Source organism: Pan paniscus, chromosome 5, assembly GCF_029289425.2.
Source record: "Pan paniscus chromosome 5, NHGRI_mPanPan1-v2.0_pri, whole genome shotgun sequence".
Taxonomy (NCBI): domain Eukaryota; kingdom Metazoa; phylum Chordata; class Mammalia; order Primates; family Hominidae; genus Pan; species Pan paniscus.
Genome location: NC_073254.2, coordinates 190023190 through 190044422, shown reverse-complemented (window position 1 = coordinate 190044422; position 21233 = coordinate 190023190). Strand labels below are relative to the sequence as shown.

General features: G+C 49.2%; 2 protein-coding genes across 10 annotated transcripts in view; one reads left to right on the top strand and one right to left on the bottom strand.

Moving 5' to 3' along the window:
• The first annotated feature begins 327 nt into the window (after positions 1–327).
• Positions 328–11809, top strand: LOC100979854 (putative uncharacterized protein encoded by LINC00242). The gene is given in 2 exon segments (XM_008975156.5): positions 328–3945; positions 3947–11809. Coding segments are annotated over 2 exon segments (618 nt in total). The 5' UTR covers positions 328–3798; the 3' UTR covers positions 4418–11809.
• Positions 11810–21233, bottom strand: part of ERMARD (ER membrane associated RNA degradation) — a 30567-nt gene continuing 21143 nt past the window's right edge. For 7 of the 9 annotated variants that reach the window (XM_034963286.3, XM_034963280.3, XM_034963282.3 and 4 more), the window contains 6 exons: positions 20102–20185; positions 17978–18054; positions 17259–17384; positions 16651–16869; positions 14044–14157; positions 11810–12003 (listed from right to left, as the gene is read on the bottom strand). In XM_034963286.3, coding sequence (XP_034819177.1) covers positions 11820–12003; positions 14044–14157; positions 16651–16869; positions 17259–17384; positions 17978–18054; positions 20102–20185 — 804 coding nt within the window. In that variant the 3' untranslated portion in view covers positions 11810–11819. Of the gene's footprint in view, positions 12004–14043; positions 14158–14921; positions 15378–16650; positions 16870–17258; positions 17385–17977; positions 18055–20101; positions 20186–21233 lie in introns of those variants that run through there. The other 2 variants (XR_004672296.3, XM_034963281.3) reach the window with 2 other exon arrangements.

Genomic DNA, 21233 nt, shown 5'->3' with positions numbered 1-21233 from the left:
CCCGGCTGGGGCCTTGCTGTCTGTCACCCCTGAACGGAGCTGATGCTGACACCCCAGAACAGCAGGGACCTGGAACTGTTCCAGTCACCTGCTTCAACCAGCACCTTCACCTGCACTTGGAGCATTTAGTTGAACTGCAGTTTTGATAATAATGTAACTGTGTGCAAACACTAGAGCAAGTGACTGTGGTGTGGAAGGGCGAATACTCGGGAAGCGTGGGATTTTTATCTGAGAAGTTTATTCAGCAAGCAGCTAATTCATGGTAACATAAAGAAAGTTGATATGAAAACTGCCCTTCCCCTATATCCCTAAGGAGACCACCAAGAAGACCAGGACATGCTATTACGTATGTTCTAGAAATGATGAAGGGGAGCATTGGGGAGCTAAGATACATGGGTTTAATCTCAGATTCACTTCCGATGAACCGCCCTCCTTCGTGCATCCACTCTGAAAGGCGTGGCCTCAGTACGAATTTGGGAAGCTTTTGCAGTGGCAAAAGTCATGAAATTAGGTGGCAGCACCTTGGGACCATCAAAAGGGAGGGTTGTCTAGGGAATGAAGGCTTGGCGTTAACAGATTTGGCTTGTTGGGTCTAAAGAACAACAAAGTATTTCTCCCCGGCTCTTGGAACTCAAGGTCCTGAGCTCTTCAATACTGGGCAAGTTCACGTTTGCATATTTCGCACAAGCAGGAGGCAGGGAGAGTTGTTGGGATTCATGCCAGGCAGAGCCGAGCACATCAGGGGCCCTGGGTAAAAGGGGGTGGGGACAGCGCAGGCACCAAAGGTCTTGGCATGGGGTTGCCAGCCACCAGCGGACACCAGATGGGAAGGGAAACTGCACGCCCACCGTTTGCCTCTGCCTGCGGGGTGCTGCCCCCACAGTGCCTCTCAGGTGTCTGCAGCCTCACACTTGTTTCTCACCCTCAATGTGGATCACAGCTGCCACATGTCTCTGTAAGCACCACAAGGCCAGTGGCCTCCCCTCGGGCTCACAGGATGCCTGAACCACCAGCCTCATCCTGAACTCCCCTCCATGTACGTGAGCCCCATTAGCTTTTCTCCCATTTATAGGCAATGGAAGGCCAAACCCTCTTAGAGAAAGAACAAGAAACTGGGGTGAGCTGCCTCACATGTTGAGATGTGGAAAACTGAGATTTATTTGCAGAGAAAAGAACTGGGCTCCACTGTCCTGAGGGTGCCTCTGGTCTCTCGCAGTTGGATCCCCTCACATTTCCCAAGCCCAGGTCCAGATCTCCTCTTCCCCACCCTATCTCTTCACTCCTCATAAACCAGCTCCCCTAGCTTTGCCCAGATCACCCAGCAACACCAAGGCAGGTAAATCCTTCCTCTTTACAGTAGACTCTGAAATTCGCCCTATGTTTCCCACTACCCTCCTCGTCGATGAAAAGGAACAGCTTGTGGTTTCCAGCACCCGGTGCCTCCTGTCTGCGGCCCCTCCAGGACATTGGCCGTAAAGCTTCTCCTCCTCCAGACGCCTTCGTGCACCCACCTGCACCGACCATCCCGACCTCAGCCCACCTTTTGTCCATCCTGAGCCACAGTACATGTTCCCCAGGAATCTGTGGCTCTGACCACCTCTGACAATTCACTTCCCCGTCAGCCCCTTGGGAACCCCAAGACAGTTCAGCCTGAGCCCCTGGCCTTCCGGGCCTCCCCAGCTGTGCTTCCGGTCATTCCTTTCCTTGAGTCCCTCCACCCTGGATGCCAGGGTGCCACCCTAGCCTCCCCTACACACTGGCTTGGTTCTTCTCAACCATCACCATTGGCTTGGTTTCTGTTGTGTTTGGTTTTTAGGGGTCAGGCTGCCGAGTGCTGTTCTTCTCCTGGGCTCTGTCCTCCTCTCTCTCCTTGGGTTGCAGCATCCAGGTCTGATCCAACAACTCCACAGCACACAATGCGGCCCAGGCCATGCACGGAGGAAGACAGCAGAGCGGCCATGAGGCTCCCAAAGGGAGCCAGAGCCCAGGCCCAGCACACCCTGCCCACAATCCCCTGCATCCACTGCCTCTCCTGCACCCGGCATTGGGCAGCGTGGGCTGTGTCAGCGGTGCCCTCCTCCCTTCTCAATCTGTTGTGAGCTCCATTAGGCCAGGGACCGGTCCTTAGAAGCTGTGGGACCCTTCAGCCTCCCTAGCAGAATGTCTTGCACACAGTGGTGGCTCCATAAAATATTTATTTTCTATTTTTTCCATTTATTTTATAAATCTCATGCAGGCCAGATAGATTGGAATTATCAATTACTCTAGAAAATAAAAGGATAAAAGCAAGATCTGGAAATACAGACTGAGCAGCACTGGAATGCACCAACTAAGGCAGAGAGGCCCCCTGAGGCTCCGCGACTGCTGGACCATTTAAGGCAACATCATATCTCAAGTGGGGAGGGAGAGAATCCGCCGGTCTCAGCGGGGTGGGTTTTTTAAAGTGGATTTAGTCATGGTCTGGACTTGCCCAATTTTCTGTGCTATGCTGTGGGAAGGGACAAGGTCCTAAACTACCCTCACAGGACTTAAATAAAACAAAGAACACATACAGGTGGGTGGGAAGGCAGTCAGATGACTCAATTCTGTGCCCACCACCCATGGCCCCTGATGGGTCATGCCTTCTGCTTAGACAACAGCCTCCTAGACCCCACAGATGGGGGCAATGGCATAAACTCAGACCTGCAGCCGAGGCCTGACTCACCACAACGGCCCTGCCCTGCACTGCCAGTGACAGACCTGTCACTTTCTCACTGATCCTTCATTTTCCTATGAAATGGGGCTAATATTGCCTCTTTCTAAGGTTGCTATTAGGATTAATTTTTGAGATAATAGACACTGAGATAACAAACCTGCCAAGTGTTACATCGATGTGATTATCCTGAGATTGAGAGGAAATGTCAGTGCGGCACTAGATGGTGGCATGGCCGTGAGTGGGAGAAAGAGGGTGGATGTTCCAGATGTCCCTGGATCTCTACCAAAGAGAAGATGCAGCGAAAGGACAGCCGTGTTCCTGGTGTCTCCTTTTCCCCTCAGGACAATGAATTACGGGTTTTCTGTGCCTTAGTTTTCTTCCTTTCAAATGCAGTTAATAACACTGTCTCTCAGGGGGTATTCACAGACGTGAACAATTAATGATCGCAAAGTGCTTTGAAAATAAATGAGCTTACTCATAATGGTGGTGTTTGATATTTATAATAATAAGCCTGTGCTGCTGGCTTCACGAACTATATTCATTGGTACAGAGCTTAGTTTTATGACTGGCTTTTTCAATATTTTAACATAAAATCCTCTTATTTTAAAGTAATCAAATGACCTTCCTGCATTCCTCCAGAGTCTTATTTGGAAAAACTTAAGATTTGATCATAGATCTATTTTAAGAAGTGCCAAGTTAACTGACATGGATGCCATCGTATCTGGAGTCCCTAGGAAATCCAGAGGGGGACAATGAGCCGTAGGAAGACTCTGACTCGGGTCTGCCTGTAGCACTCGGAGCCTGCAAGGCAACATAGTTATTGAGTTCTATTAAAATTACTTGGTGTGGCTATAAACCAAACCACACCCCTCTAGCCAATGTGAAGAGCTTCCCGTAAAAGCCGTGCGGTGGGAAGGCCTCTCGCTGTCTCCTCTGCGCGGCAGGCAGACATGGACGACACCGAGGCGTGAGTTCAGCCTGCACCTCCTAAAGATGAGCTGTTGAGGGCGATGGCCACAGCAAGTCCGCACCAAGTGCTCTTTAAACATGAGTGTTTCTTTAAACAAAGAACCTTCCCGGCATTGCCTCCCGAGGTCTGATTAATGATGCCCCGGCACCTCCTTCCTCACTCAGGGATCACTTCCCTGCAGCGCGTTCCCAGACGCAGGCTTCCCTCACGGAGGCGGGAAGATTTCAGGCGATGTCTGTGCTTGTCTTTTGTCAGCACGGACAAGGATGGAGACCCCACTGGGTCAGGCGAGCCCCGCGGTCCCTGTTCCTCACTTCACCACCTGGGGAAGCCTGATCCCCATCGATTCGCAAAGGAACAAGGAAAGAACACGTTTTACCTGGATGGATGGTCCCCCTCACGGTGGCCTTGGAACCCGCTTCAGCGGGAGAGGCAGCGCCTCACTCAGGGCTCCCGCTGGCCGCTGCTTTACCCGGGAGCGCCACCCCGTGCCCCGCCAGAGGAAGTGCAAGCGCCAGCACAGCACGGGCCGAAAGCCACACTGTGGGACCCGCAGCGCAGCTCCAAGAAATCCAAAGTCCATTCGCAAGAGGAGCTTCTCCGCCAAATCGTTGAAAAATAAAACGAGAAATGAGTCTCCACCGGTATCCGCTTTAGTCAGCCGTACGAAAACGCAACCCGGTCAGCTGCATTTCTGCTGCCGGCCCTCCTCCAGTCAAGCACCGGCCTCGAGAAGGGCAAAGGGCAGGTAGGAGTTCCGACGCATGCGGCCACGGGGCGGAGTCACAGTTCAGAGGCCTCAGCTGAACCTGAAGTTATCCTAAGCTCGAGCCCCAGAGTGAGGACTCGGGGTCAGGCATCCGATTCCCCATCAGCTCCTTTACTAAAGCTGTGCAGAGAATCCGAGGCTGTGAGTGGGGGTGGGGGAAAGATGTACAGGATGCTTCGGTTTCACTCCTGAGATACGAGAGCGTCCTCTGAACACACATGCAGATAGCTGGGCTTCTAGACAGAGGAAATCCAAACCGTTTCTTTCCTCGCAGCATAAGGGAACGATCCGGTAAGAGCTGGTGTTTATGGATGCTACGTGCCAGAATGGGGCTGAGCACCGCGCCTCACTGTATCCTAACGTCTGTCTAATGAGGCAGGGAATGTCACTGTCACACTCTGCAGACGAGGAAGCCATGCTGTCAGCAGGTACACATCTTGCCACAAAACCAGTAACCTGTGGCACTGAGATCGCACACCGGTCGTCCACTGCCAAGTCCGTGGCCTCCTTCTCTGGGGTTTGCCTGCCTCTGTCCTCTCGCAGGGGCTGGCTCTTCCAGTGGTCACTACTTTTTGGTTGCAAGCAGCAGAGATTCCCTGGAGGGCTTGTTGAAAGCACTCACATCAACGGGGCCTCAGAAAGGGAGCTGAGGCCATGCACGGCGCTGCAGTTTCTCCTCAGGCTTTGGTTTGCATCCCTGGCCTGACTTTCCCTCAACAAGTCCTGCTATCTCCACAAGGCGGCCAGCCCAGCCCTGTCCTCCTCACCTTCCAGCCCCAGCTGAGCAGCCCCTCCCCACATCATCTTCAGCTGCTGCCCAGGCTCCGCAGAGCAGGTGTCCACCGCCCATCCAGCCGTTGTGTCTAGAGGGCAGAGCGACCTGCCGGGACCTTGACAACACCTGGCCCCACCCACACGTCCTGCAATATTCACTGAGGAGTGCACAGCAGCACATATGTGCCTCATGTGTCCTGCTGTGATGCGCCGAGTGGCACACAGCATTATTGTGTCAATCATGTGTCTTGATGTGATGCACTGGTTCCGACAGTATCATGGATGCAGTGTTTCTTTAAAACTGTCAAATTTGAGGAAACAATCTAACAAAAGCCAATTGATGAACATTCTGTAAAGGTGACATAAATACTTCAAAAATGTCTCTGACATAGAAAGAAAAAAACAAAAAGGGAGCTATTCCAGATTTTAAAAATAAAAGATATAGTAACTAAAAGCAGTTGTGGTGCTTGGATAAAAACAAACAACAGGTATAAACGAAGGTATAAACGATATTATTATACACACTGGGAAAAATTTTATATGGACCATGTATTAGATAATGGTGCTGTGTTATTGTTAAATTTCCTCAATTTGATAACTGAAGGGGAATGATTTTGTTCTCAATAGATGAATGCTCAAGTATTTGGGGGCAAAACATCACATCACAATGACTAACTTTCAAAATGGTTCAGTCAAAAGAATGATATATGTGTACTTAAAAGGGGAAAATAAGTGTGGCAAAATGCCAACGATAGTTGAATTGTCATGTGGGAATCCATTGGACTATTCTAGAAACATTTCTGTAGCTTTAAAATTATTTAAAACAAATGTTGTGGGGGAAAGAACCCACATTTAAGGTAGTAAAAATATTCAGGACACACAAAGAGGGGATGCAAACAGGTAAAACGACAGGGTTTCTGACCTCAGAGAGCTTCCTGAAGCTGCACACATGCCTGTCAGGAAGGCAGTGGAATGAGCAGAGCTTCGAGGGGCAGGTCATGTCTCTACTGAGTGGAGCAGAGGATAAGGTCTCTGCAAACAGTGAATTTTAAGCCATTTGTTTAGTCTACATTACAGTGAATCCAAGTAAGAGTTTGGAAAGCCAGTGACATCAGACTATCTTCACTTTGTTTAATGATAGAGACAGGCAGGGATGGGGAACGGATGTCCCAAATGGATTCTCAGCCACATGCTTGGAGCCCCAGAGGAGCGAGCACGGGAGACAGCAGCAAGGACATGGAACAGGCCAGGCTATTCCATCACTTAATTTAAAAAGGGACGTGGCTTCTGTTCACTCAGGAAAAGGTCGGGGGCAGGGCAGGTGCCAGATGTACCAAGGTGATGCTTTCTTCTAATATTGTTCAGAACATGTCTTCATGTCTCATCAAAACAACTTACGGAAGCAGGAGAACATTCATCCTGTAGCTAAATTCCACGTCCATGCACTCAGAAGGCCCACGCACAACTACCTTTACTCTCCAATATGGCCTGTCAGATGAACACTTGTGAATTTGGACCAACATTTGCTGTTGCTCTTTGAAAATAATCGTTTTCATCATTGCTTTTGATGGAAAACAAATTTAGCTAATCTTCCATTTCTCCCTTGCCTCCAGTAATTCTGGTCTGCTCAAGGTATTCAGCCAGCCAGCAGAGATAGAAAATAAAGGCCAGGCACAGTGGCTCATGCCTGTAATCCCAGCACTTTGGGAGGCCAAGGTGGGTGGATCACTTGAGGCAGAAGTTCAAGACCAACCTGACCAACATGGTGAAACCCCATCTCTACTAAAAATACAAAATTAGCTGGGCATGGTGGCACATGCCTGTAATCCCAGCTACTTGGGAGGCTGAGGCAGGAGAATCGCTTGAACCTGGGAGGCAGAGGTTGCAGTGAGTCGAGATCGCGCCACTGCACTCTAGCCTGGGCAACAAGAGCAAAACTCCATCTCAAAAACCAACCAAACAAACAAAAACAAAAACGGAGAGAAAGAAAGGAAGAAAAGAAAAAGCATGGGAGCACAGGAGTTAGAGACTGGAGTGAGATATGATTGTGTCACTGCACCTCAGCCTAGGTGATGAAGGGGAGGGGAGGGGAGGGGAAGAGAAAGGAAAAGAGAGAGAGAAAGAGAGGAAGGAGAGGAAGAAGGAGAGGAAGGAAGGGGAAGAAAGAAGAAAAAGGGCAAAAAAAGAGCAAGCAGGAGAATTTGAAGCAGCTTTGCCATCGAGTTCTTGGGTCCCCCGAGCCACGCTACACCGTGGACCACCAGCCAGCAGAAATCCGTTCTTGTTACACCTGTGACCCCTGCTAGCAAGATGGTCAATGTGGCCGGATCCCTCAGGAAGGTGAGAACAGAAGACATTTGCCTCTTGAGGGTTAAACTCTAAGTTAATTCAATTGTGAACAGAGATATGTAACACTGTTTAAGGAAAAACAACCAATTGTAGCCATTTATGATGTGACTGTAACTGGGATGGACATATACTGCAGTTGACCAAGGAAGTGTTCATCAGAAGCAGGATGGGCAACAGGGGAAAGAATACCAAGGGAAGGTGAGGCAGCCCAGCAGCATGGCTGCCCACGCACCTGCAGGGAACAGAGCCGCCACTCAAGACAGCGGAGCCTCCCTGGGACACAAGGCCCCGGCCCAGGAGCCTGAGCATCTGCTACTTCAGATGTGGTCTCTTTATTGGAACAAATAGATATAGTCCCGGATCTCTGGTCTGCAGCCACTGATCTGGCAGATGGTTTTTCTCTATACCTACTGATATGGGTTGGGGTTTTGTCTCCTGCAAACTCACGTCCAGAAGCTGTCTTGTTCTCATCTGGCAGGGACAGCAGCAGCCTTGGTGGGCATGCATCAGGGCTGTGCTACCTCTCCAGTTCCTCCACACAACCTAGAGCTCAGGGCTGCCGGCTATCTTGCCATTCCACAGGACGCCACCATGGAGCATCACATTAATGATGTGGACAGGAAACAAGACACCCCACTGTTTTGGTGACATTATGACCACCTGGGGTGGGATGTAACTCTCATAAGAATGCACGGGGCTGCTGCTCTGAAGTTTCCAGGGCCTGTGATCTAGGAAGGTGTGGATGCACTCCGTGAGGGGGAGGACAGGTTGCTGTGCTCGCATTCACTGGCACTAGAGAGGGGCAGGCACTCTGAGTCTCTCTGGAGCTCTGCAACCAACATCCACCAGACTCACACACGCTACTCTGCTCACTTTCCAATTAACCTACAAACTGCCAGTTCCGCATGAGGCCTAGAAAGACCAAAGCCTCCAGAGCAGGTTGATGTAAAAGCTGGTCTCCCTGTCGGGCCACGGTGGCAATTAGATCCCATGATGCATGGCAGAGCCACAGACAGGCCCAGAGCACAGACCCCTAGGGTTCTGGGACAAAACCACACCCTCTTCTGCAGATAATTATTAATCTGAGAACCAGCTCTCAGCTTGTCCTCTAGGCCCTGATGGATACCGAACATCTACACTTCACCATCGCACAGCTAGTGACAGCTAGCTGGAGCTTAAGCGGACCACCAAAGACTGTGTTTTCTGACCTGTCACGTCACCAGGGGAGGCAACAGCGGGAGCATGTCATCATTACATTCAGGCAAGATGTATATATTTAATAGGTATATAGGTGTACACACACACACGAGCATGCACGCACACGCACACACAGATTAGGCTTTGGCATGTTCTGGAGCACAAGATACACAAGCAAGTGGTTCCGACGCTCTTCAAGCCCACACTGCTGCAGGGACAGCACCCCTCACCACGCACCTACTGGCCTCACGGGGACTTCCCTAGGATCACTCACCTGAATTAAAATTTAGACTCGATTGCTGTAAAAGATGCTGACAGCTGACACCACTTGAAGGTGAAAATTGGCAAATTTGAGTGGCCCTAAAGAACAGCGGGGGAGGGGGCCCATGCTCTCAGTAGGCAGGTGGCACGATGGCTGCCTCATGCATGTTAGCCTTTCTCTCCAGCCACCCAGCCTTGCTTGCTCAACGTTCTCATCAACAAAGTGGCCGTAGAGGCAGTGAAGGACGTTGTCAATGGCTCCGACCGCGTGGGCATCCTCACTCCAAGGCTAGTCTGGCTAAGGTCCACTGCTAGATGTATAAATCTGCTAATGGGAGAGATCAACACAATTCCTAGCATGAAAAACTCACCTGGAAAGAAGAGCCAGCCCCCAAGCACATCGGGCCATGTGTTCAGAGGGACAGACGCCTCTTGGCCACCGCACCTGGCTCACAGAAGCCTCATCTGCTGCAAGGTTGCTTGCAGAACTGCTTCCAGGAGACCCGTTTCAAGCAGAGCTCAGCAGTAAGGCCCGTAGTAATCGTGATCCCGGCACACACATTACCTCGGGGAGCCTCCCAAGCACCGGGCAGTGCTGGCTGTGACAAGGCGCCCCGGGGGCTGCTGGGTTGCCCAAGACGTGCCCTGCACTCCGAGCCATCGGTCAGCACGTGGTGTGGGTTCTCCCATGGCCGGAAAACAGGTGGAGGCGCATGTGGAGCGGGAATGGCTCCTCTCATTATGCCCCCGCACCACTAGCAAGGTTTGGATTCTCCGCTCACAGTTCTGGACTCTGCTGGTTTGGGTGTCTTCATTCCTTGGATGCTTCCACAGAGAGACACGAGGTGCCCACTGTCCTGCAGGCGGAGGCTGCCACCCAACCGCACTGGATGCCTTGTGCCAATGAGCCAGAAGAGTTTGCTGCTATGGCCAGGTGACTGTTCTCGACTGTCTTGGGGAAACACAGCTCCTACCACAGAATGGGGGGCCAGGAGGAGGGTCTGAAATTTAGGGGATTCTCTAGGGAACCTCCTAGTATTCCCAAGTCCAGTGATAAGTCAGCGGAAACCTACAGCTACCCAAAACGAGAAAGATTTGTAACGGAAAAGACCTGTCAGGAATGAGGTCTGGGTTAACTCACCGGGTGAAAAACCACAACCCAGACAGGCAGAGGAAAGGAACATGGAACAGTGGCAAAAAGGGAATTTTCAAACACAAACTTCTGCCAGATCATCAGGTTGCAAAAACAGTGCATGCAGCAGCTCTGTGCGGTCTCCTCATTGCAATGGTAAGACACACCAGTATCTACGCGATAACTCTACCAGTCAGTTCTTTCTTTCCCTCTTCCCATCCCAGCACCACCACTAGCAGGATGGTCAACCCTATGTCACCATCTAAATGCAAGTGTATCAGAGAGAGGTGTGACCGCGCTATAAAAGAACAGTCCCAGAATGGGAATACTGACACATGGGATTTGTGCTTTGTGTCTCCACTTTTGGGAAGAGGAGGAACCATCTTCAATTGTACAAGAGAAAGTTGCATCACATTAGCCAGAAGCGTCATGCTTACCCAGAGGTGTTGTTTAAGAGGGGCCAGAGCTGAGCTGGCAGAGCACAAACAGCATGTGCTCAGCTCTGCTGCCACCCACGGCCCCCAGGTCTCCTGAGCGGAAGCAGCCACAGAATGCCAGTCCTTAGATGACTGCCAGCTGCACCCTGTCAAGGTTTGGAAGGTGGAAAAAGAGAAGCAGTGATTCACAGAGGGTGGGGTGGGGTGGCCCATGCCCAAGCAGACATGAGGTCAGGGCGGCCGCCCAGAGGCTTCCGGACAGCCCCAGCTTTGCAGCTGCCAACTCCGACAGTGGGGGTCCCAGGCACCCTCAAGAGCTACAGCGGCTGCAGGAACCCTCGAGTCGCACACTTGCTTCTTCAAGCAGGGCCTATGAATGGCAGCTTCCCTAATCTCCTTTCCCCCAGCTCTCCCAGACCCTGCACTGAAACCCCCACATTTAAAAACAGGGAAGGGCTTCTTTTTTTGCCAAATGCTGACCAGGAAGCTGCTGCCCAGCACCCGTGCCTGCCCACCTCCCCTTTCAGGAGCTGGTCTCCAGCACTGACCCAGGAAGCTTAAATTGCATCAGTCCTCTCCTCAGCCTCAGGGCCTCACCCTCCCTGCCCTGATGGCTGGTCCAGGAGTCAACATCTCCCAAGGCCGGGGAATGCAGGGGAGGGTCCCGGCCACAGCAATCGTTCTCAAGGGTAGGCATGTGGCCAGTAACCACGGAGCCACGTGTTTCTGAGTGACAGCAGCTCTCCCTTCTTCCTCTGGACGGTGTGTTATGGGGAGATGGAACCAAAAACTACAACAGCACTTGGTCACCACAAAGGAAGCCAGACTGAGACTCATACCGACCACTCGGAAAGGGTACATCAGAAGACTGCAGACTGAGACTCACACCGACCACTCGGAAAGGGCAAATCAGAAGACTGCAGAGTGAGACTCACACCGACCACTCGGAAAGGGTACATCAGATGACTGCAGAGTGAGACTCACACCGACCACTCGGAAAGGGCAAATCAGAAGACTGCAGAGTGAGATTCACACCGACCACTCGGAAAGGGCAAATCAGAAGACTGCAGACTGAGACTCACACCAACCACTCGGAAAGGGTACATCAGATGACTGCAGAGAAACAGAACCTGGACCCTGGTCAAGCAGACCCTCAACTCCACCCTGTCTTTGGGTTTTTAATTTACACGCTGTTAAAATCTGTTAAAATTAAAAGCATCCTGACTTACAAGTTTTCATAAGAGTACTTTACTTGTGGATTTCTTGGCTAAATGTATTAACATTTGTTTCTTCTCACTAAAAGTCCACATTTTCAACAACGCTGTATGTGTAAGATTGATAGTTTCATTCCACTTGTTCTTTTCGTAACTGGTGTAAGCCACCAGGTTCTCCGTGTACTGCAAGATCGACTTTACAAACCTGTAAAAAAAAAAATTAATTTCTTTATCCATTCCATTATAAAATGAAACAATGAATTAAATGTCTTCACTTCATTCTTGGAATTATTCCTAAAGTAAACTGCAGTTAATTTATGTCTGAGGATTCAAGAAAAATAAATCCGTATAAATAAAAAATAAGAGAATACAAATTAGAAGAAAGAGAAAAATGCTGAAATGTAAATGCTACTGGACACTTGGACAGGCTCCAACGCAAGCACCTTTTCAAACATTCTTCTCCAGCCCGGACATGACGGCTGTCATTCCAGGAAGGAACTTAGGGGTCATCTGCATCAAACTGACACATAATATAATAAACACACAACACAAAATAAACACACAATATACAGTCATCCAGTGGATACCAAAATCCAAGCATACTCAAGTCAAGCGTGAAAAATTGGCCCCCTGAACATGTGGGTTTCGCAACGAGATTTTTGTGTTTTGTTTTTTTCCCCACGTTGATGTCTGCAACCAAGAGCACTGTAATTTCAATCTGTGTTTGCAAGAGACGCAGAGCCTGCTGATACAGAGGACCAATTATATTTACTGAAAAAGCTCCCTGGACAAGTGGACCTGTGCAGTGCAAACCTGCACTGTTCAAGGTTCGGCTGCAATGACAAGCAGGCCAGTCCTTTTAGCCCCGTCAGGAGCCTGGTGGGCAGCGTGCCCTCCCCCTCCTCACACATCCAGCTTCCATCCCCCGTGATGGAGGGGTCGGCTCAGAGAAGATGTGTGCCACTGACACAGTTGTTGCTGTTAAAGAGATTTTACTTAAGATATTTCTCAAAATGTTAACAGCGGGGTCACTCTGACTGATGACAATAAATGTCATCTTTACTTTTTCCACATTTGCCAGGTAGTTTTCACCAGCATTTTATCTTGAAAATATTCAAACTTAAAGAGAAGCTAAAAGGATAATATAATGAAAAGCCACAGACACTTTGTCTAGAGGAGGGCTCTCTACTGGGGTGATTTTGTCCCCCAGGGGATATCTGGCAATGTCTAGGGCACTTTTGACTGTCAAATGGAGGGTAGGGGTGCCATTGGTATTTTGTGGGTAGAGGCAGGGCTGCTACTGAGCGTCCTACAATGAGCAGGGCAGTCCTGCACCAGCCCACAATGCCAGCAGTGCCAAGCATGGGGCACACTGAGCTGGAGTCCTCAGCTGCTAACAGTCTGAATGTTTGCTCCCCTCACTCTCAGCAGGAGTCTATGCTTCCTTCCATAAGACACCCCAGTTGTATTTTCACATTCATTTAAACGTGTACTGAGGTGCCTGGCACCTGCAAAGCATTGGCTTAAAACCAACAAGATATCCAGAATTTCCTAGCAGCCGAGGGAGACTGGAGCTGGAGCTGCACTCAAGCCCAGATTGACAGCTTGTTTGACCTCTGCCCGGAAGCCTCCTTGGTTTGGAATCTCTGGATGTAAAGTGGGTCACACAAGTGTCACACTACTTCAGACTCCTAGATCGGGATGGTCCTAAAAGCGGACTTCCCGAATTGGAAACTATTTGTTACATACACGAATTGGGTTTTTGGCCAGGCACAGTGGCTTTTATACCTGTAATCCCAGCACTTTGGGAGGCCAAGGTGGGATGATCACTGAAGGGCAACATAGTGAGACCTCATCTCTACAAAAACATTTAAAAATTAGCCAGGTATGGTGGCATGGCTGTGGTCCCAGCTACTCAGGAGGCTGAGGTGGCGGATCACCTGAGCCTGGGAGGTTGATGCTGCAGTGAGCTGTGATTATGCCACTGCACTCCAGCATGGGCAACAGAACAAGACTCTGTCTCCAAAAAAAACAAAACAAAACAAAACAAAACAAAAAAAACACGGTTTTGAGACATTTGGATGTGGGAGTTCTTGCAGGCCAGATGTCAGACCCTTGCCTGAGATGGCGGTGGGGCCACCAAGAAGATAGTGTCACTCACACTGCCCCAATCTCACTCCTACAGGCTCACCCGCAATCTGCCCCACGATGCAATGTGACTGCAGACATACTGTGACACACTTACTTTAGGTACTGCTGATACTCATGCGCATTCTTCCCACAAACAGCATGAATGTTGACCAACTCCAGCACAATGAGTAACAGTATCAGGCTGAGCACAGGGGACAGTAGTCTGATACTAAAAACAGATAAAAGTAAATTAAAATGTGAGGATATGTTGGTATTTTCCACCTTCATCAGGAAAAAGATGTTTCACCTAATCAACATCCTTAAGTCCCAACTTCTCAAAAAATAATTTTCCTAATCCTTAGAGCCCAATGCCTGCTTCCAGCCCCGAGGCCCGTGGCCGGCAGGAGTGCCCAGCGTAGCCCTTGCTCCCGGCTGATCCTGCACGTCCGCATTTCTTGCTCTGAGTCACCATCTGAGGCGCCCGGTCTACATCGGGGCTGCCAGGGGCCCTGCACGCTCACAGGGCACCAGGCAGGTACAGTCTGCGCCCAGCAGCCCCCCTGCTCGCTGCCCTCTGACATCTAGGGAGGAACTCTCACCAGAGAAAAACAAATGGCCTCGATAGGAAAGCAGGCTCAATGCCACCAGATTGAAGAAATCCCAATTAAAGTAAGATCTTACTTTTCCCATGAAACTAGTTGAGACATGTAAAAATATTGTGGTTTTGGAGAGTGGTAGTAAGAGAATGACCTTGTCTTATAAACTGCTGCTAAGAGTGTAAATTGAGTAGCACCTTTCTGGAGGGGAATCCAGCGATATCTATGTAAAGCTTTAAAAACACAGATACCACTCAACCCAAAAATTCTAGAAATGTATCCAAAATGGCCATTTCTTAAGGATGTAGCACATTCTAAAATATACTCTATAAGTGAAGAAACCATAATGCTGTTAATCTGCTGTTATATTTTAAATCCAAATATAATCTGCTGTTAATCACGTTAATCTGCTGTTATATTTTAAATCCAAATATTCATTTAGATAGATAGAACCCACATTTCCACATGCCCAAATTACAAACAATATTTAAAATAGTATGTACTACAACTTTCTATGAAAATCAGCATAGGAAGTCCTCAAATAATATCATTTCATTCAACATTGTTTCGTCACAACATCAGTGAGAAAAGAAATGGATGCCCCAGGAGGGCCACTGTCCGTGTGGAGAAGCACATTCGGCATGGGTTCGGCATGGGTTTTCTCCTGTCCCCCAGTCTCCTCCACATCCCAGAGCTGTGCATGTTAGGTGAACTGGCGCATCTCCATGGTCCCAGAGTGAGGGTAGGTGTGTGACTCGTCCTGCGACGGAAACGCGTCCTGTCCAGGGTGGGTCCTGCCTTGTACCCAGAGCAGCCGGGATAGGCTCCAGCCACCCACAACCCTGACCCTGAACTGGAATAAGCAGGTTGGAAAATGAATGAATGAATGAATGAATACAAATTATAAGAACTTGTAAAGTCTACCATAATCATACAAGTGCTTGACAGTAAGTGACAGATACAAAAGTGCTCAGTGACCCACACATTTGTTCCTGTTGGCGCTGGAGCTGTGGGTGGGGGGAACGGGGGCGGGCCGGGGGAGGTCTTGCTCTGCAAACATTATTGCCTCATTTAACCACCACCTGGACTGCCATCACTCACTGCCTCACCAAACACTGAGTGGTTATCTCACTTGTTTTTAATTCATCTTTCTTAAATGTCCATAGAGCTCATATATACCTCAATGTTTAACATTGTAAGTGTTTTGGGTCTTCATTTAGAAGCTTGGTAATACTTGTATGACCAGAAACATGCTGTGGGAACTTAACTTTTGTTTCTATCATGAAAGGAAAATAAATCTCAGGACCCCAAACTCACTAAGCCAAAGGGAAAAGCCAAGCTGGGAACTGCCTCAGGCAAACCTGCCTCCCATTTTATTCCTAAATAAGGTGGCTACAAAGAGAAAAAAGCTACATACAGACCTCCCTCATAATTTGTCCACAGGGAAATTCCTCATGGGCCTCAAGATCTTTACCCTGAAAGAGTTCTGCTGAATTTCACCCTGGCAATGTGGTTGCTAGCTCATCTTCCCAGGTGTGGAACAGGAAGTCATCCCTCAGCTCACCTGAGACAAATGCCTATATGATTGCTTCCTCTGCCCTATGTAAAATGCAGCTTCACTGAGCCACACTAAGGTCTAAGTGACTATTCCTCTACCCCCACTCACAAGTAAATTGTGTATTCACCGAAAGGCTCATCAAAGACTCAAAACAATGCAATCCTTTGTCTCCTGTCTACCTATAACCGGGAAGGCCCCCACCTTTGTATTTTCCCGCCTTTCCAGATGGAACCAATGTACACCTTACACCTGCGGACTGATGTCTTCTGTCTCCCTAAAATGTGTAAAAGCAAACTTCGCCCCAAGTACCTGGGGTACATGCCGTCAGGGCCTCCTGAGGCTGTCACAGCATGTCCTTAACCCTGGGAAAGTAAACTTTCTAACTGGATTGAGACCTGTCTCAGATACTTTGGGTTCACACTCAATTGTGGACTCCAAGTATATCAACACCTGTCGATGGGGTTCAGTGAGGGGCTACTGTGTGTGTCTGAAAGTGAGGACTAGAACTGCATCTGTGACAACTTCCTGCCCCACAGTGCCCCTCCAAAACAGGAAAGTGAGCGCGCACCTACTCCACATACGCAGGTAGTTCTGCCGCTGGCGAGACCGCAGCGTCCTTTCCACCCACTGCCTGTGTCTCAGCTCCGAGGCAACGGTGACCTGGCTGGACACACGGCGGCACTGTTTGCCGATGCTTCGGAGCACAACCAGCACTTCCAGCACAATCCTGGGGCAGAACAGGGTGGGAACAGGTGTGCTGCAGAGCTCACGGAGAAGCTGGGGCCACCTGCAAACAGAGGCAGACTTGGAGCAGGCATCGTGATCCTCACCTGCGCCTCACTCTCCTTCTGCACCTGCAAGGCTGCGGCTTTCTGGGAGCCAGGGCTAGCGGCGTATCACTGGTCGGTCTGCAGGGACAACCGTGACACGCGGCAAGTGTTAACTAAACACACTGAATTGTGGCAAACAGAATGTGGCATTCACAGCCTCATCAGATGTGCCAAGCTTGCACAGAGATTGTCAAAACTTATCTCATAATTCCTCCTGGAGCAGTAACAGTGGGATTCTAAGACTACTACCAAGTTTATAAAATCTAAAACATAGAAAATGCTAAGTTTGCTATGCTAATCTGCTGAATCAATGTTTCAACAGTTGTCAGGATGTCCTGGAACTTACATCTCAGTAGGAAGACGATCCAAGTCCTTTAACACACAATGATTCTCAGGCATATGGTGATACAGCTCATCCATCATTTTTGTAATCAAAGAGTGGCAGGCATTTGTTTCAGAATTATCTTCTAATCTGAAAAACAGAAAATATTTAAAGATACGTGACAATTAAAGTGCTCACATCAGTGCCTGTGCACAAGAATGTTCAATGGTTCACTGAGCAGCCACCTGACTGTGAATCTCACTTTCCTCAAATATAAAATGGAAAAAGCCACCATGACAACACAGTGGAGAAACAAACGATGCCATATGCCAAGAGCAAAGTCCAGTGACGAAGAGGCGATGAACCACCTGCGCATTCTTCCTGCTGAACAAGGATGTCTGCTGTTGTTTACGATTCCAGAATTTATGTCTCCATCCCTACTTCTCTCCTGAGCTTCAGACCCATCTTTCTTCCTATCTACTCAGGGTACTTCTCATGGACGCCATTGTCTACCCACAAAACCTGCCTCTCGTTCCATGTTCAGTCTCCACCAGGGCCCCATGCCAGTTGGAAGATCGCATTCAGTGACACTTCCAGCTCCCCACAGCCTGCATCAGCCACCAAGGCCCAGAAATTCCTCCTTCCCCTTTTATCTTCCCACAGCCTCGTTAAAGAAGAAATGCTGCTGAAACTAATAGTACCAGACAAGCTTGAGGTCAGCCAGGTTCCAGGATGCCACGCACCTGACGGCTTCCCGAGTGAGTTCTTCAGGGAAAGGCAGCAGAGCCCAAACCCTGATGCTCTCCTCACAGCTCAGCACCTGGGAGGAAATGTTTTATTGCTTTTGTAGATTTCACAGTAACTTCCTAGAAAATCTGTGTTTTTATGGATGTTACATCACTCTCTAGAAAATACGTATCTATAAAATTATTACAAATTCTAAACATTTTAAAACCAGATGGTGGGTGTCAATTCTTCAGTACATTCAGATGGGGGAAGGCTGCGGAAACTACCAGTGGATTGGTAGGGAGTGAACGTCTGGGGTGGCTATGACCATGTCCACAGGTTCTTTGGACACCTGCCATTGAGAGGGAGGCCCCCACCAAATCTGCATGAGCTCTGGCGACTGGCCTGGAACCAACAGAACACAGCAGGTGTGACGATGCTGTGCAGCATCCAAAGCCATGTCAGAGGCGCAGGTGCCTCTCCAGGCCGCACTCGAGGTGCAGCAGCTGTCACCTTGGGACTGTCCCTGCAGGACCCCCATGAAGCCCCTGGCCAACTTCCAGCCTTCTCAGATGGGACACCCACGAAGCCCTGGGGGACCACAGCCATCAACGCCCAGGTCAGGCCACAAGACAGATCCCTCAGCAGATGCTCCCCATTTCTAACCCACTAGCGTATGAGCAAGTACAACGATGGCTGCTGACACCAGTGAGCGTGGGTGGTATCAACAGCAGGAATAACGGAAGCCCAGGATGCAAAGCTGCCTGAATACCTGTGAGATCCCAGGAGGGGGACAGGAAGTGGTAAGTACCCAAAATAGCCACCATGGGGCACAGGAGAGGATGGCCTGGAGCCTCAGTGGCTCTGGTTAGAAGACAAAGGCTGCCTTCTTGAAGCTCCTCTTCCTTCCTAAATCTTCCCTCCTCCCTACCTGCCCACCTCCACCTTCGTAAGGGCTTGCTCTTGGAAAGCACGGCATCCCCACTGGTAAAGCTGGTCCACAGCACCAACGGGGAATGGCATCTGACCAGCACAGCGCGATGCTCTGCCCCCAAGCCACACCTCCAGGAGGCTGTTTTCCCAACTTCACTGCTGACAACCCCCTTCTGACCGTATTTTCCTTAAGGCATTCTCAAGGAGGCCTCAGACTTCTCAAGGCACAGTTTCTTCTTCTTCTTCTTTTTTTTTTTTTTTTTTTTTTTTTGAGATGGAGTCTGGCTCTGTCGCCCAGGCTGGATGGAGTGCAGTGGCGCGATCTCAGCTCACTGCAAGCTCCGCCTCCCGGGTTCATGCCATTCTCCTGCCTCAGCCTCCCGAGCAGCTGGGAATACAGGTGCCTGCCACCATGCCCGGCTAATTTTTGTATTTTTAGTAGAGACGGGGTTTCACTGTGTTAGCCAGGATGGTCTCGATCTCCTGACCTCGTGATCCGCCCGCCTCAGCCTCCCAAAGTGCTGGGATTACAGGCGTGTGAGCCACTGCGCCCGGCCTCTAGGCACCGTTTCTTTAAAATGCCTTTGCAAATCTGTCCTGACGCGCTGTGTGTTGATTTTACAGCTTCCTTTTAGACGTAATCTCATTTATGAATTTTCACCTGCGCAACTGTCATGATGCTTATATTCTTGGGGACTGTCTCTTTCATCCCCTTGCACTACCCTTGTATCCTCCCGTATGTAGAATAAAGCACCTTAGCTGATTTCCAAATTGGAGCCTCCTGGCAGAAACGCTTAAAAAATTGTTTGTCTCAGTAAGTTAACAAAAGCTAGTCCGTGTAGAAGAAAAACTGACGTTACTCACCACTGACAAATAAAAACTGCTCCTAGCTCTGCGTTACTGCTGACAGCAATAACAGCCTGCCAGGGGACTCAGCAAAAACACTTCCCAGTGCTCATCCATTTAACCCTAAAAACCTCAGTGCCATCAGCACTGCATTACTTTCAACTGCTAGACACGGAATTTGAGACTCAGAAGACTGAGCGACCAGGCCAGCGCCACAGCAGGCCCCGCACTGGTTAAAAAGCTGGATCTGCCCAACTCAAAGTCTGACTCAGCATGCAAACTGCACCCTTCCAGCATCTCTGCAAAAGACAGGTGGTTTCAGAGACATACACGCCCCTCCCGGCACCCTGCATTTGGCATACCTGTTTTTTAAGCTGAAAAACCGGATGACAGCGAGAACTATAGCCTTCTGCAAGACTAATCAACAATTCTACGGCTGCTTTTTCCTAGTGCAGAGAAAACAGTGGTTACTATCATGTTTGGGTGGGCTTTTAGCTTTCTTCTATTGAACTGTAGGCCACTTAGAGTCCCCATTTCTCATTATCTTTCTTAAAATAATTCTATGCAGCTAGAAAAGCAAATGCTTCATTAAAATAGGCTTGACATGGCAGGCAAATGACAGCCAATAAAATGATTTTAAATGGAGGCCATTAACAATAATAGATCACAAATGCCACACCCACCCTCTGTGCACAAAACTGGAGATGAATAAGAAAAAAAAGATTCCAAACAATTGGAAATGTAACTAGGAAATAGTTACTTAAACACTAAAAATGAATACAACTAAAAAAAGGATCGCATAAACATTTAATTGCCAAGCATATACATATTTTAAAAAGCATAAAAATTACATTATTTGCAGCTGATATAACCACATAACTTAAAAATCCAAGTCAGCCAACTAAAACCTATGAGAAACAAAGTCAGTGAATTGATAGCTGACAAATTAAAAAATCTGTAACTACCTACAATTCTTTTTTTTTTTTTGAGATGGAGTCTCACTGTTTTTGCCCAGGCTGGAGTGTACTGGCGCAATCTCGGCTCACTGCAACCTCTGCCTCCCAGGTTCAAGCGATTCTCCTGCCTCAGCCTCCTGAGTAGCTGGGATTACAGGCACCCACCACCACGCCTGGCTAATTTTTTTGTATTTTTTAGTAGAGACGGGGTTTCACCATGTTTGGCCATGCTGGTCTCGAACTCCTGACCTCAGGTGACCCATCTGCCTCGGCCTCCCAAAGTGCTAGGATTACAGGCGTGAGCCACTGTGCCTGGCCCACTACCTACAATTCTTAAAAGCACAAAACAAACAACTCAAGTAGCTAGATGTTAACTACAGAAGAAATGTGCTGGCCTTCCCGTCACTCAGGTGTGTGAGAGCCTGGAGTGCACCAGGGCGTGTGCTGGGCAGAACACGGGAGGTACACGCATGTGCCTGCATGGGTGACGTCCCCGCAGGGCAGACACACACACAGCATATGTGTGCCACTGAAGAGC